The sequence below is a fragment of the Heliangelus exortis genome, chromosome 6, assembly GCF_036169615.1.
Source record: "Heliangelus exortis chromosome 6, bHelExo1.hap1, whole genome shotgun sequence".
Lineage (NCBI taxonomy): Eukaryota > Metazoa > Chordata > Aves > Apodiformes > Trochilidae > Heliangelus > Heliangelus exortis.
This window is the reverse complement of record NC_092427.1, coordinates 37777519-37791593: the sequence shown is the minus strand read 5'-3', so window position 1 is coordinate 37791593 and position 14075 is coordinate 37777519. Positions and strand designations below refer to the sequence as shown.

General features: G+C 42.7%; 1 protein-coding gene and 1 long non-coding RNA gene across 3 annotated transcripts in view; one reads left to right on the top strand and one right to left on the bottom strand.

Annotated features, from left to right (window-relative positions):
* Positions 1–14075, bottom strand: part of SPATS2L (spermatogenesis associated serine rich 2 like) — a 64481-nt gene that overhangs the window by 4256 nt on the left and 46150 nt on the right. For both annotated transcript variants that reach the window (XM_071747905.1, XM_071747906.1), the window contains exons 7-11: positions 10037–10237; positions 9493–9628; positions 2909–2967; positions 1808–1917; positions 1158–1260 (exon numbers count right to left, since the gene is read on the bottom strand). In XM_071747905.1, coding sequence (XP_071604006.1) covers positions 1158–1260; positions 1808–1917; positions 2909–2967; positions 9493–9628; positions 10037–10237 — 609 coding nt within the window. The remainder of the gene's footprint in view (positions 1–1157; positions 1261–1807; positions 1918–2908; positions 2968–9492; positions 9629–10036; positions 10238–14075) is intronic.
* On the top strand, positions 1167–8659 carry LOC139797900 (uncharacterized). The gene is made up of 3 exons (XR_011726618.1): positions 1167–1282; positions 4460–5165; positions 8428–8659. It is a non-coding gene; the product is annotated as an uncharacterized lncRNA (long non-coding RNA).

Genomic DNA, 14075 nt, shown 5'->3' with positions numbered 1-14075 from the left:
CAGAGCCCAGTCCTTCAGCTCAGTGCCCTCTCAGTCACTTGTAAGATGGCTCAGTTCTGGGGGCTTCACTGACATGACTGCAATTGGTCTGCATCAGACTGTGCTTGAGTAATGCTTGCTGAAACCAGGTATAAATAATTAACTTGCAGAAAGAACTGCAGCTGGAAGTTATACAGGGAAGTAGCTTAATGAATATAAAAAAATAGTTTATGGTTGTATTAATAGCAGCTGTGCTTATATTAGCCAGAGATTATTTACAGAATTTTCAGTCTCTCAAGCTTCAGGGTGTGAGACGGGGTGACTGAACAATTAGATGCATTCCTGGGATGCTTATGCCTCTGTCTGAAACATCCTGGACTGGTTTCAGTGAGAGAGGACATGGGGTTAGATGGATCTTCAGAGTGCTCTGCACAAGCTCAAACGAACTGAAGAGGTTATGCCTCACAGGAGTCAGTTCAGCTCTGCAGTCAGAAGATCATATTGGCAGACTGTGACATTGTTCCTTTTTTAATTTCTAGTAACTCCTTGAAAACATTAAATAAAAACAGGTTTCCTTCCACCAAGATGCAGTAGCTCTGTGCTAACAGCTTTCCTCCCGAGTGATGGTACTGCTGGGATATCATGGGACAGGGTAACATTTGGCACAAAGCATTACAGCATTTATGGCTTTGATTGCACAGGGACGTGATACTTGGAGCAGAAAATGAACCTGAATTTCCAAGCAGAAGGGCAGATGGCTCAGAAATGGGAACATTTGGCACTACTTTTTGCTCCCCAAAAAAACAGTGAATACCATTACAAATCTAGGGAGCTATTCCTAGCAGGAGAGATCTGAATCGGTCTCATAACATCACGGTCAGACAAAGGGAAGCTTCTGATGTACTACTTATTCAGAAATTACTGAATTTGAGCCTTCCCAAGAGCAGAGTTCCATTTCCACCTGGAAATCCTGCTTAGAAGGAAAACTCCAGCTGATGTGAGCAACACCTGGCAAGCTCTGACAAGGAGGGCAGGTGCCCGTGCAGCACATGGACAGCCAGTCTAACCCGCTGCCTGTCATTAAGGGAACTTGTGCATGTTCAGAGAAACCATTCCTGAACAGGCATGTGGCACACGATGTTTTGAGACCTCCAGAATCAGCAATCAGCAGCACTTACTTTCTCCACAGAGCTGGATTTGGGTCTTGAGCTGTTCTGTGTCACAGGAGAAGCGAGCAGACCTGCCCAGCTCCTCGTCGTATTTCCGTTCACTGACAAAGTGCTGCAAAAATACAGGCAGGGTGGTGAGTTACATGCTGAGCAAAACACTACATGGATGGTACAAAAAAGCACCAAAAAAACCCCACCCACAATCAATCAATCCTCACCTAAACTTCACTTTAAGGCTCAGCAAGCTCTCCACCTGGCTCAGTACACAGGACCTAATATTTTCCCACCCTTACCAAATGCCAGGTCTCACAGCTCAGGGATGGGTGGCTTGCTCCCTGACTTGGGAAGCAGTTTGTGTCATCAGAGGATAAGCTTTGGGTGACTGAACCTGAAGCTATCAGGTTTACTTCTTGACTGAGTCTGATAAATGAAGAGCCAACAGCCAAACTTCCCCACTGCTCCATTCTGGGGGGGCTGCTGAGACTTCTCCAAGCAGCTGCAGACTGCTCAGAGGTGCTTTAATGTCTGCTTTCCCCATGGAAACCTGGGTACCCTCTGGCCCAGAGCAAGAATTATCAACCTGGGCATGTTAACATGACAGCACTTTCTTGGCATTTCTGCAGACAGCTAAAACACCCCAGCAGAAGTGAATGCCTGACCTTAATTTCAGCCCTGAGTTCAGCCAGTTGAGCTTCAGCCATCTGACTGGCCAGGTCTGTCAGTCTCTTCAGCTCCTCAGCTTTCTTCTGCCGAGCAGTCAGGATTTCCACTGCCAAGTTCCAACAGACAGCAATTAATGCTAGGAAGGCAACTTGCTCAGTAGTTCATGACTCTGTGCCCATTAACACTGTGCACACCACATGAGAGACAAAATCACACAGCCTGGTCCTCTGACTTCAACTGGATTTTCCATCTAAATCTGCTCACACAGATTAAGTCAATCAGCATATTTAACTGAACTGAAAATGTTGAAAAAGATCTGAAAACAGGAGAACTGTCAGGAAATGACAGTGAAACCAGTCCTTCACCACTTAGGTAAATGGGAGCAGTGACCTGTTGCTCTGAGTTTTCCAGTGTTGTATTTTTAGCACAGTATTGGGGAGCTTTCAATGGAGAGAGGGAAAGCAGCATTACACTGAGCCAGCAGCCTGTTTCTGAAGGCATCCTGGGCATCATTTACACAGGGGATTTTCAGCTCCTCTGAAAACAAATGTTTGTATATATTTTGCATAAAAATCACCAGCACTGTGTTTTGCTTTCAAGGACAGAATATACACAGTTGCCATTTCTCCCTCAAAGCAGCATTCCAAAGGCCAACACTCTTCATGAAAAAATACTTCATATTCATTACTACCTTTCTTGTACCTTCTGCATAAGGAAGGGGTGAACAGTTATATTCTTATAGGAAAAGATTAATCATGAACCTCAAAGCAACAGCACACCTGCATGCAGGATAACATGACATTACAGTTTTGGTGGAAAATTTATGCAAACTCTATAACCCAGAAGGAAGAAATAATTTAAATCTAACTTCATATCAGCTTCTGATTTGCCTTAATTTAATAATACAATAATTTTAATGCAAGACCCCTAGAGACAGAAACTATTTCAGAACATGAAAGGCTGATTTGATTGTATACATATACAATGAAAGATGCTCCCAGCCAAATTTAGGTACTGTGTGATTTTCTGACAAACAAAACAAATGCTTCCATGACTATTCCAAAAGTTTCCTCTGTATTTTTTTTTTTTTTACTTACTGGCTTCTTCTTTAACTTTATCAATTTCTGCCATTAATGACACTTCTTTGTCTACGATGCTAAAAAAAGAACAGAAAAGAAAACCCCACAAGTTAATCCATGCCAGAACTCCATCAAAATCAAAAGCTGTAACTACACAAAGACTTCAGACCTTAGCTATGGGCAGTTTTGAAGTTAATAAGATTTAAAAAATGGAAGCTGAGGAAACAGCTAGGCAAAGTGACTACCAAAAAAACAGGATAATCAGTGTAGGCTGATTTACACAAACACCTCACCAGATGTGTAAAATCATTCTGAAACATCAGCTTTTGTCCCCAGTAAGGACACTGGGTTGTAAGTGGGCTGGCTTCCAGCCAAAGGGAGATGCAGCAGAAACCCCACTGCCTCCCAGCAGAAGCAGCTTGGCTGATGGCAGAGGATGCAGCAATAAAACTGCAGCATAGCACATTTTTCTGTTTCATACATATAAACAAGATGAAAAATATTGTTTTGGCCTGCCTGACCTGCACAGCAGAGGAAATAAAACAGCAGGGTTTTTTACATCAGAGCAGAGCAGTGAAGAGGCATCCAGTTATAATGAAAGGACACACTCATTCCAGTTGGCCCTCAATATTCTTCAGGCATAGGCATTAAGTTTGGACTCCAACCAGGCAGGTGAAGATTCCAGCTCACACAGCTCAGCAGCCAGAGCTTTTCTGAATTCATGCATTTTCCCTTGCCTTTTGTAACTGCACCATCAACTAAACCTCCTTGGCTGCAACAGCAGATGGCTGAAAAGAGTTTTAAGTTCTCACGTTTCTACCCTCCACAAAATGAGATTTCCCCCCTAAATCTAAAAACTGCACATTGCAGCTTCTGCTGTTAGGAAAGTGCCTCCCAAGTTACATAAAACTTTTGGCTGGAAAAAATATTCAAGCAACAAGCTCACAAAAGCTCCTCAGAACGGTGTTCTGGCCTGGTTCATTCCATGTTCTTTGTCCTCTCCCCATTCCAGCAACAGAACCTTCCTCAACTGCTTGCCCCTACCATTTTATTTTGATGCTGGGGCAGTAGAGATAAGAGGTGCAGCAGGGGAGAGAGCAGCTCTCTGGGAGCATAAGTGTCCTCTTGCTTGTCAAAGGGACAGTGCTGATGCCCTGGACTTCTGCAGGCTGGCAGGAATCACACCCAGAGAGCGTGGCACAAGAGCTGCAAACTCCAAATTGCAGGGTGCTGCCAGCAGAGCAGTGACAGGGGTAAATTATGCTGATGGCTGCCTCATTTCACAGCTTCAAACTCGGAACACATTCTCAATTTGTTCTAACATTAGTGGAAACAAATTAATCTGCCTCTAGTTTGCTGCATGAAATTTAGTGCTTGCACAGTGTAAAAAGAAAATACATTTTCAGTCAGCTGCAATACCTCAAAACCTCTCTAGAATGATTAAAGTTATTAGTGCCTCTTCAGAAAAGCTGGCTCAGATTGCCAGGCTGGTTGATTTATAGCTCTACTGATGAGAATCACAGGAGTTCCAGATGACCAGAACCTTCTCTTCCCTTCTCCCCCTTCTAGGTGTTATGAGAAACCTATTGTGCCTGAAGAGATGGGGAAACAAAAGGAGCAAGCTGGCACGGAGGCAAAGTTTCAGCACAAGGAACCAGAATGATGTGATGAAAATGTAAATATAAAGCCCAACCCCCTGCAGTGGGTGATCACAAGCTTTGCAGGATCACTGAATGGCCACACAAAGCTGTAGGGTAAGCTGCTGTTACATTACATATTTTGCAATGTCTCAGTAAATTATATTCTTCCAGTTCATGGTGCTTGAAGGTCATTATTTGATCAGGATGTTAAGTCAATGCACAATGTTTACACAGCAAACCAGATGACACAAATTTTCATTCTCACCACAAATACTACCTGACAATAAGCAGATAAACAGAAGACAGAATAAATCAATTTCACTGAAATCCCTCCCTCTGCACTGGACCATCTGGCAAGAGTAAAAATGCCAAAAAGCTTTTAATTATTTAAGTTATGTCATTCTTTATCAACTTTCACTAATATTGTTCTCTTTAGCAGCCAGCTAAGCACAGTGGGGTCTGGTGAAGTCATCAGAATAAAAGATCTCTTTATAAACAATTAGATTTTTTTTGCCTCATTACAAGAAGTTGTTAGGATGAAAACTGACACGGAAAACCTTTTCCTGAAAGAACACTTCTAAATTTTATTACTTGGAAATGAAGGCATCACCTCAGGACTGGCAGTTGTGCCAAGTGTGAGTATGAGTTGGACCAGGGCTTGTTAGCATCCTGCACATTTTCACATTGATTTGTAAAGCATTTCTTTACTTTTTGAGTTTCAGTTCTGCTCTGACTACTGTCTCTTACTTCTTTTACACATTTTTGCCTAACCACCCTCAGTCAATCTAACCTGTATTAGATTTCTCCTTAGCTGGACATCAGAAGGGATATATTAACTTTTCATTCACTGTGACATGCATCAAGGCAACCACCCCCAAAAGTGGATGTGCTTGTCTGTACTGAGGATGACAAACACACCCCTGGAGGGCTGCAAGGGAAGAAGGGAGATGCGAGGCTATAAAATATGGACAACAGGCTAAGGGACAGTGTAATCCATCTTGGATCACCTCTGTCACCCTTCTTCACAAGCTTAATAAAAATTAAAAATTAAAAAAGCTACCAAAAGTCAGCTGGGGGACAGAGCCAGACAGAAAGGTAATGAGGAAAGGCAGAGGAAGAGCAGAGGAGCCCTGCTCAGTGTCCAGCAGTGCCTGCCTGGCCTTCCCAGCCAGCTGCCCCTGCTCCCAACCACCCAAGGCAGCTCTCCCTCTGGTGCCACTGGTTCTGGGCTGCTGGAAACACAACCAGCATCTCTCCAGCCTGCCAGGGTTCCAGGGAGGAGGTGACTGTGTTCCCTCCCTGCTCTGCTCAGCAGCCAGCCCTGAGGTAGTACAGGCCCAAATATGTTCTTTTCAACTTTCTTCCCCCATCCAACCACTCCTCTGCTTTGATCTTAACTTGAAAACAATATAGACATACAGTGCATACTGTCTAGTTGTTCCCAGAGTTTATTTTAATTATTTTTAAATTGTTAGTATTGCTAAACTCCATTTTTTCAGCATTGTGTCAATTTTTAATCCAGCCCACAGTGGAGCTTTCAAGTGCTTTTTTGTTCACCCCAAAAATCACTCACTGGGTTGGTTCCCCTGCTCTTTATGAAGCACTGGATGTACCAATGTGTTGGAGATGCAGAGAGAGGAGAAGCTTGTCTTTCTCTGGGCCAGTCCAGCATGCAGTGTAATTAAACCTGGCCCTTACTCTTTCCTACAGGCTGTTTTCCAGTTGGGGTTGGCACAGCCCCACGTGGGCAAGCAGCACACGTTCCCTTTTAGTTCTCCAAATGACTGTGGGGATGCCCAGTATGTGAGACTGATTTTCTGGCAAGAGCTGGGGCTCTTTTGTGCTCCACCCATTCCCTCAGATGCTTTGGGGGCTCTTTTTAGCCCAAAGATTATTATTCAGTCTCTTGGTGGAAAAGTGAGAACAGAGTAGGTTTTAACCTTGGCAACAAATGCCTCAAGAGCACTCATGGGGGAGAGGTGTTCCTCTCTCCCCAGAGGTGACCCTTCTGGGGTCTTCTGGCCTGAAAAGCACTGGGTAAAAGCAACTTGTTCCTAGCACACAGAGAATTACCCCACTTGGCAGGAACTCCTGGGAGGCTCTTTAAAAAACTGGACCCAATGTGATGTTTTTAAGCAAACACCTTCCTGGGATTGTTTTTTGACCCCGTTTCACTGAGCAGTTGGATCTGGAAGCACTGCATTTTTACTCCCCTAAGCATTTACAGATGTTCACAGCACTCCTGCTCCTTTTTCAGGTTGTGGGAGGGTAGCATGCACTGTTTTGCCACAGAGGTGACTTTTACATAGCAGCACAGCACTGAGTGTGTTCAGGAGTAACTTCCCTTCATCAGTCAGGCCAAGCTGTGAAATACTGAGCCAGACACAGACATGGACTTCAGCTGGCAACTATCACTCAGCAGCTTCTGCTTTTAAAAGAAAAAGTCCTTGTGAATCTCTCTGCTGAAGTTTTCAGGACATCTTAGGCCATGTGTGCTATTCATTTATCTCCTGTAACAATGGTTTCTTATGCTATCTGGAGGTGGGAGAAAGATTTCTGTTAGCTTTGCATTTCTTCCTCTGATTAGTAAAACCATGACAAGATGGAAAGAAAGAATATTATTAGAAAGTCCAAAAGATTACTGACTCTTGAGATGCATTTTTTATTCTGACCTTGACAGTAAATGCAAAAAGGACACAAAAAGGGTCCTTTATCTTATTGCCAAGGAAGAAAAACAAAAACAAACTCAAGAGACACAGTAGAAAGTACCATGTGTTTCAGCACTCAGCTGCAATGCAAGATGAAAGCTTCTGCCTTCTCTGAGCTCCACTGAAGCCCTTCAGGGGGTGAGAGCAGACCCAGGGCCTGGGTAAGCTCCCATCTACCTTAATCACTGAGCCCATTCCCAGCTATTCCCTGCAGTTCTGACCACTGAGCTGCTGTCAAACAGTGCCCACTCCAGCAGCAACTGGGAGAACAGCCTGCAAAGAGCTCTGGAATCACTGTCCTGAAGAAAATGAGGTGTCACAGTCATGCCCCTGCCTTTGTTTACTTCTGGGAGCAACAGTTTTGCTTCCTTTTTCCTTGACAGCCAAGCTGACTGTGCTGGGAGAGGGATAAATATGCAAGAGCCTGAGTGCTCCCTTCACTACCTTATCCTCCCCTACCACTAACTTTGCTCAACTCTGAAGCAAGGAAGCTGCCCTGTAACTGCCACAAACTAAACCATTCAGCCAGGGAACAGGACATGGGGACTGCCTGAGGTTTGTCATAACTTCTGGTGATTTCTGCTCAAACCCAGTCAGCCTACAGCAGCTGGCAGCAGACTTCTGTAAAAGAGGCACTGGAGACTGCTCTTACAGAGTGCAAGCCACAAGGTCATATGAAATATCCCCAAACCATTTTTAATTTCAGCAAAAAATGTGTTTAGTCATGCGTTTTACTGTTTAAACCAACTTTCCCCTCTGTTCATTTCACAAAACCCCTAAATACTGGGTTTCTGAGCTGCCAAAAGCAGCGTAGCTCACACTGAGCTGCCCAGGAACGTGCCCTGTCATACACTGCATGTGTGTCCATGGGCATGAGGGAGGCCTGAGCACACATCTGGTACATCCTGCAGCTTCTGCAAGTGCCATTCCAGCAATTTAGGCACTGGAGCTGGTAGGAGGTAAAATTAAATGAAGAGTATTCAAAAGTTTCCCAGGCTACTTTTCATCATTTTGAGCCTACTTAGATATACATAATCCTTTGGGATAATTTTGTCTTTTCCCATATTAAGCTCCCCTATTAAGTAGAACATTTTATCATTAAGCAGCACACTTCAGCATTTTTTAAGATAAAATATGAGTACATGAAAAATGAAGAATTTAATTTCTGAATTTTCTCATCTATTCTTAGATCATGAGAGTTCTAAGCCTGTCCCATGACTGGCCTGACTCTGGCTGCCTGCAAGTAAGATCAGACACGTAAGTGACATCATCTATATTGCCCATTTTTTGCTGTTTACTGCAGCACTGTATAATACACAGTTCTTACATGGCATCTGTGCTTAACAAAAGGCCAAATAAAACTTCAGCCAGGAAGTATTTTTTCTATGACAAGTGTACTCAAAATGGGCAACTTGTTACTGCAGCAGTTATTTCTGCTATGAATTTTCAAAGGGTGTAGGATATGCTGAAGATGAGGAATAATTAAAATTATAGTGGATATAAACTTAAAAAAAGGAAGAGAGAAAAGAATGAGAAAAAAGAATGAGCTAAAGATAGGAAATGGAAATAAAGTGATGGGAAAGTCAGAAGAAACTATGAGGGAAATAAAAAAAAGAAGGGTGGAATAAGAAGCAGAAATGATGGGTGATGAAGAGACAGTAAAGGACTGGCTGCCAAAGAAGATAAGATCAAAGAACAGGTACAGAAAGAAGGGATTTAAAGAAGACAAGAGACTTCATGAAACTCTGTAGACAAGATATGCTGGCACTGAACTTGATACAAAAGGAATTAGATCAAGATGGACCACTTAGAGGAACAAAAAAAAAAAGAGATTTTTTTTTTTTTAAGAACCTGAGTTTTATCCCCCTTCATATGTATGTATGTAAACACACAATTAGGCAGATATTATATTATATTGTATTAATTATATTATATTGTATTAATTATATTATATTGTATTAATTATATTATATTGTATTAATTATATTATATTGTATTAATTATATTATATTATATTATATTATATTATATTATATTATATTATATTATATTATATTATATTATATTATATTATATTACTTGCTGGATGGTGAGGAGGTACTCAATCATCTTATTGATGAAGTCAAATGCTGAAAAAAACCCATAAAACCCCCCAAAAACCAGGGTGCAAGTGACCCTCCTCACCAATGCCAGTGACCTGATTTGCTCCTCTTTTCTCAGGGGGTGTGGATGGATCTCAAACTGATTTACCTACCAGCTGTGTAATTCTGCAAAAGCAGCTTTGATTTTCTTCACTGAATTATCCACTTCCTCTTTAATCATCATCCGATATCTAGTTAGAGACACAGTGCAACGTTGCAAGTCTTTCACTGATTTCTCAATGTTTGGCCCTAAAAGAGAAAACAGAAATTGCACAAAAGTCAGCAAGCTGGTTTTGCTTTTGCTGAATGAGGGGGGCAGGAATAGCTCCACGTGTTATTTGCCCAAACCAAGATGAGGTGATTTTCCTGCTGAAGTCCATAAATCCAAGTTTCCCGTGGTGCTCTTCAGTTTCTAATCATGGCTGCTCAAATACATTCCCCAAATCAAATAGATGTTAAAATGCTAACTCAAATGATTGAAATTTCATTTACTATCACGTTAAATAGACCATAAATTGTTCAACTCCTTTTTATGATGCTCAACACAATCCTGCTCTCTGAGGTTCCAACACATCTCTTCTTCATCTCAGTGGTTTTTTCCTAGAGGCCTCAGCTGCCTGATCCCCTCAGCACACAGCAACCAGGGATCCAATTTACCTCTTTTTTTGACTGAATCATCTGTCTTTGTTTCAGGCTGGGCTGTAGCACTGGATGATTTAACTGAGGAAGATTTTGCCTTTGGCCTGCCTTGGTTACACTGGAGCTGAACTGAGGGCTGGAGAGGCTCGTGCTGTCCCACTCCATTCACACTCTTTGGGTTGCATTCCACAGAAACTCTCTGGTGGTCTCGGTCTTTGTCTGCAAGAAAACATGAAGGCAGAAAACAGGGGGTTTTAGGATCAAGAAAGATATGGAGCCTTGTTGTTGAGACTGAGTGACCTTATGTTTACACACTGGAAAGATCAAGGCTTTTCTTTTGCACTGGCACACATCCTGCAGAGCTGCAGGAAGCAGTGGCAGCAGAAACAACATGGGTTTGGTGATTAAACACCAATCTGGACACCCCTACGTTTCATCAGTTTCAACAGAATAAACCACTAAAAAAAAAAAATCAACTCTTCCATGCTGCCATGAAAAAATACCTCATAAACACAGAAAACATACCACCAGTTGTAATTTTTGCCCAAATATTAGAGACCAGAGGTAGAAAGGAAGTCTGTTATGGAATGCATAACACTAATGTTGAGAAAGAGACATACATACACACACATATATACCTCTCTCTGTATAATGTACCTATACATGTCACACACACAATGTTCCTAATTTGTAACAGCATTTTAGAAGCACTGATTAACCATTCCAACCTGAAATACTTACCTTGTCTGACTACAGATTTGTATCAAAAAGCAGCTGCTAAGAAGAGCCAAGCAGGAAATGAAGCAATGTCAAAAATTATGTTCCTGGGTTCAGCAGCTTCAGAGGGACAAGATAATGCCTGAACCTGTCTGGCTGCCACAAGATGACCTGGTTTACTCTTGCCAAGCCTCAGAAGGAATTCAAGATATCACTGTCATGTCAGAGGAACAAAGAGCCACAGAATGGCTGTGAAATCTGACAGGTAAGGCCACTGGGAATTTTAGTTAAGGAGCGTGCATAGAAAATTATTTGTTGTGTTGACTCATTTTTGTCATCTTTGTACTCACTTTGATGACTGAATGATAGTTTGTTCTTTATGCACCACTTTATTCAGCTCATCTGGTGTGGTGTCTGGAGAAAAGGGGATTGTGTCACATTCAAAGTGCTGGATGGAGGGGGACTGATGGTGCTGGGCCTGAGGGAGACCACCTGGACACCTCCAGGATACCAACCAGTGACTTCTTTGTGCCCTGGATGGGCACTGGGAGGGTGTAAAGTACATCTTGCTATGTTTCCATGGCAATCAGAATGTCAGAGGAAAAAGGAGGAACACTGCTGCCCACATGTCTAAACCAGCTTCTGTTTATGGGCTTTAAAGGGAGTCTGCAAACAGAACACTCTCAGACATGAAACACCATGTAAGAAAACAGCTAAAGAAGTTAAAGAGACCCAGGTACCCGTGACAAGAAGAAACACAGGGAGTGCAGCACTGAAGAAAACAAAGGTTCCAAGCACTTCCTGCTCTCACACACAGCCAGTTCTCAGATAACTGCCATTAACTTCATGCAACTGGCTGCATCTCACATTCATTCAGATGGCTTTGGTTCATACAGAATGTTCTTTCTCCTGTCAGCTGAGGCTGGCCTTGGTAAGTAACTCCAACAGAGAGTTAGAAATAAGCAGTCTTTCTCTACAGAGAAAGGCCAGAGCTACTGATTTGGTTCTCTCCTCAAGATTAAATCTTTTGAAATTTGCTTTCCAAGCACAAAATTGTTATTTACAGCATTTAATTAGAAGCTTTGGTATACTTGTCAAGACACACGACAACCTGAGAGCTTTTTGCCTAAAGAGAAACTAGGACAATGCTTATACTTTTAAAACATTTTAATCATCCTTTGTCTGCAACATACTTGGACACTGTTTCTTCCAAAGTGACACACCAGCTACTTTGAAACCCAGCAGCAAGACTGCCAGCACAAAACTGACCCTTCGAATTTGATTGAGGACAATCAACACAATTAAAAATAGATTGAGAAAGTCTACATCCAATCTATGAAGCCTTGGGCCAGCCAAGAAACACATGTAACAAAACCTAGGGACAGACTCTTCAATAATTGGAAGAGAAGGCAAAGGTTTGGGTAAGAGTGGCTGCAAGTTGGGTGTTGCAGGGTACAGAACAGGGTGGCTTGGAGCCTCAGCACTGCTGTAAGGTGTGTGACTGCTCTGTAAACCATCAGTTCTTACCAGCCCTGCCAGGAATGGCAGCAGCTCAAATAAATTCCCTGTGAAATCTGCTGAGCAGCCATCTCTGCAGCAAGGGGGTTATCTTTTTACAGCAGCTTGCCACTCAACACCTTTTAACTGAAGTGAACCTCAAGGGATCTTTGGCTGAAAGAATTTTAAAAGTCCCTTGAGATACAAAGAGGAAGCTTGAAGGATCCATTAGAAATCACCCTACATGAAAAACAATTTTTTAAAGTAGGAAGGAGATCAGTGTCTGGTTTGTATCTGGTTTTACCTAAGTCTGTGCAAGAGCAGTTGCATGATAAGGCAGCACTGAATGTCCCTCCAGTGCTTTCATGCCCCTTCTTCCCAAAGGAAAGGGTGGCCTTAAGCCCTTCAGACCCTGGGGTGCCAAGCACTCTTAAGGAAAGTCACTTGGAGGGTTTGTTCTGCTCACAGTTATTTGGTTTGTTTGGGGCCTTTTCCTCTTTGAGATTCAGGAGAGCCCCTGAACTGACTCATAATTAAATGCCCACTCTCTGAGGCCCTCCATGATGAGGCAATTTGGGTTTTCAGGGCCTTCCCCTTTCAGGGAATTCTGTGCTTTTTTGTCCAGCAGGTCTTGATTCCCCATGGGAAAGAATCACACAAAAAAAGCAACAACTAAAGACTTCTTGAAAAAAAGAGAATAACTGCCAGACATGAGAGACCTGAATGAAAGGTAACAGCCACACATTCTCCCCTCTTATCTCCTAGCATGGGACACCTGATGTAGAAACCCCAGCTACACTGCATCCCTCTTCTGGCCCCTGCAGCCCCTCCAGGCAGCCAGGATTTCAGGGCAGTGGAAGACACTGCAGAGGCTGTCAGCTGGTTTAAGCAAAGCTTCAAGTTCATGTTCCACATGGAGATGAAAGCAGAAGAGACTGGCAGCAAACACCCATCATCCTTCCAAGCTGTGAGCTGTCTGCATGGGACATGGGATGACTGCAGCACCATTAATTTGACAGGGCAAGGAACCCAAACAAACAAGCCAGACCAGGAAACAAAAGAGATTACAAGACAAGAAGGAGCAATAAATATGAAATGGGTGCAGTGTGGACTCACTTCAGCATCTCAAGCTGCTTTAGAGCAGCCTGTGGGACTTCCTCAGAAAGCACAAGGGCAGAGCTGCTGGGTCCTGAGGGATCCTGATCACCCACCTCTCCTTTTTAGTGCCAGGCACTTTGTTACAAGCTCAGGAATTTGTACACAGGTGGCTCCAGCCTCAAGGCAGCAGGCAGTGTGCTGGCTGCAAAGCCAGGACTCCAGAGCCACTGAAAGCAAAGAAACTCTGTCCTTCTCTACATGAGAAAAGCTGTCTGGAATTATTTTACTATGCAAGGGAAGCATGAATATTAAAGCTTCACATTTTCCTTTCTCCCCATTTTCTTTCCTTTCTTTTTCACCTTTTTCTTTTCTCCCTCTCTCCCCCATTTTTGAAAAATGGGAAAGGTGTCAAAGTTTATAACAATTGTAAAGCTAGAGTGATATCTCAGTTGTCACCTGCAAAAGCCAAGAAAAATTCTGAGATACTTTTTGCCCTTGGCAGGTACAACCCTACACTGTATCATGTCAAAGAGAAAAAGGGAACAATATCACTAAGAGCATGGGTACTCTTCTTGCATCTAAGTCCTTAGAAAACACTCCTCATGCATGGAGGAATCACTCTTTATTCATGCACTTAAAAAAATAAAACCTCACATTTAAGTTTGGCATAGGAGCTTGACATATTCATAGCATTAATGTTTACATCTTGCAGAAGAATTGGCAAGAATATTTTTAGTATTATGGA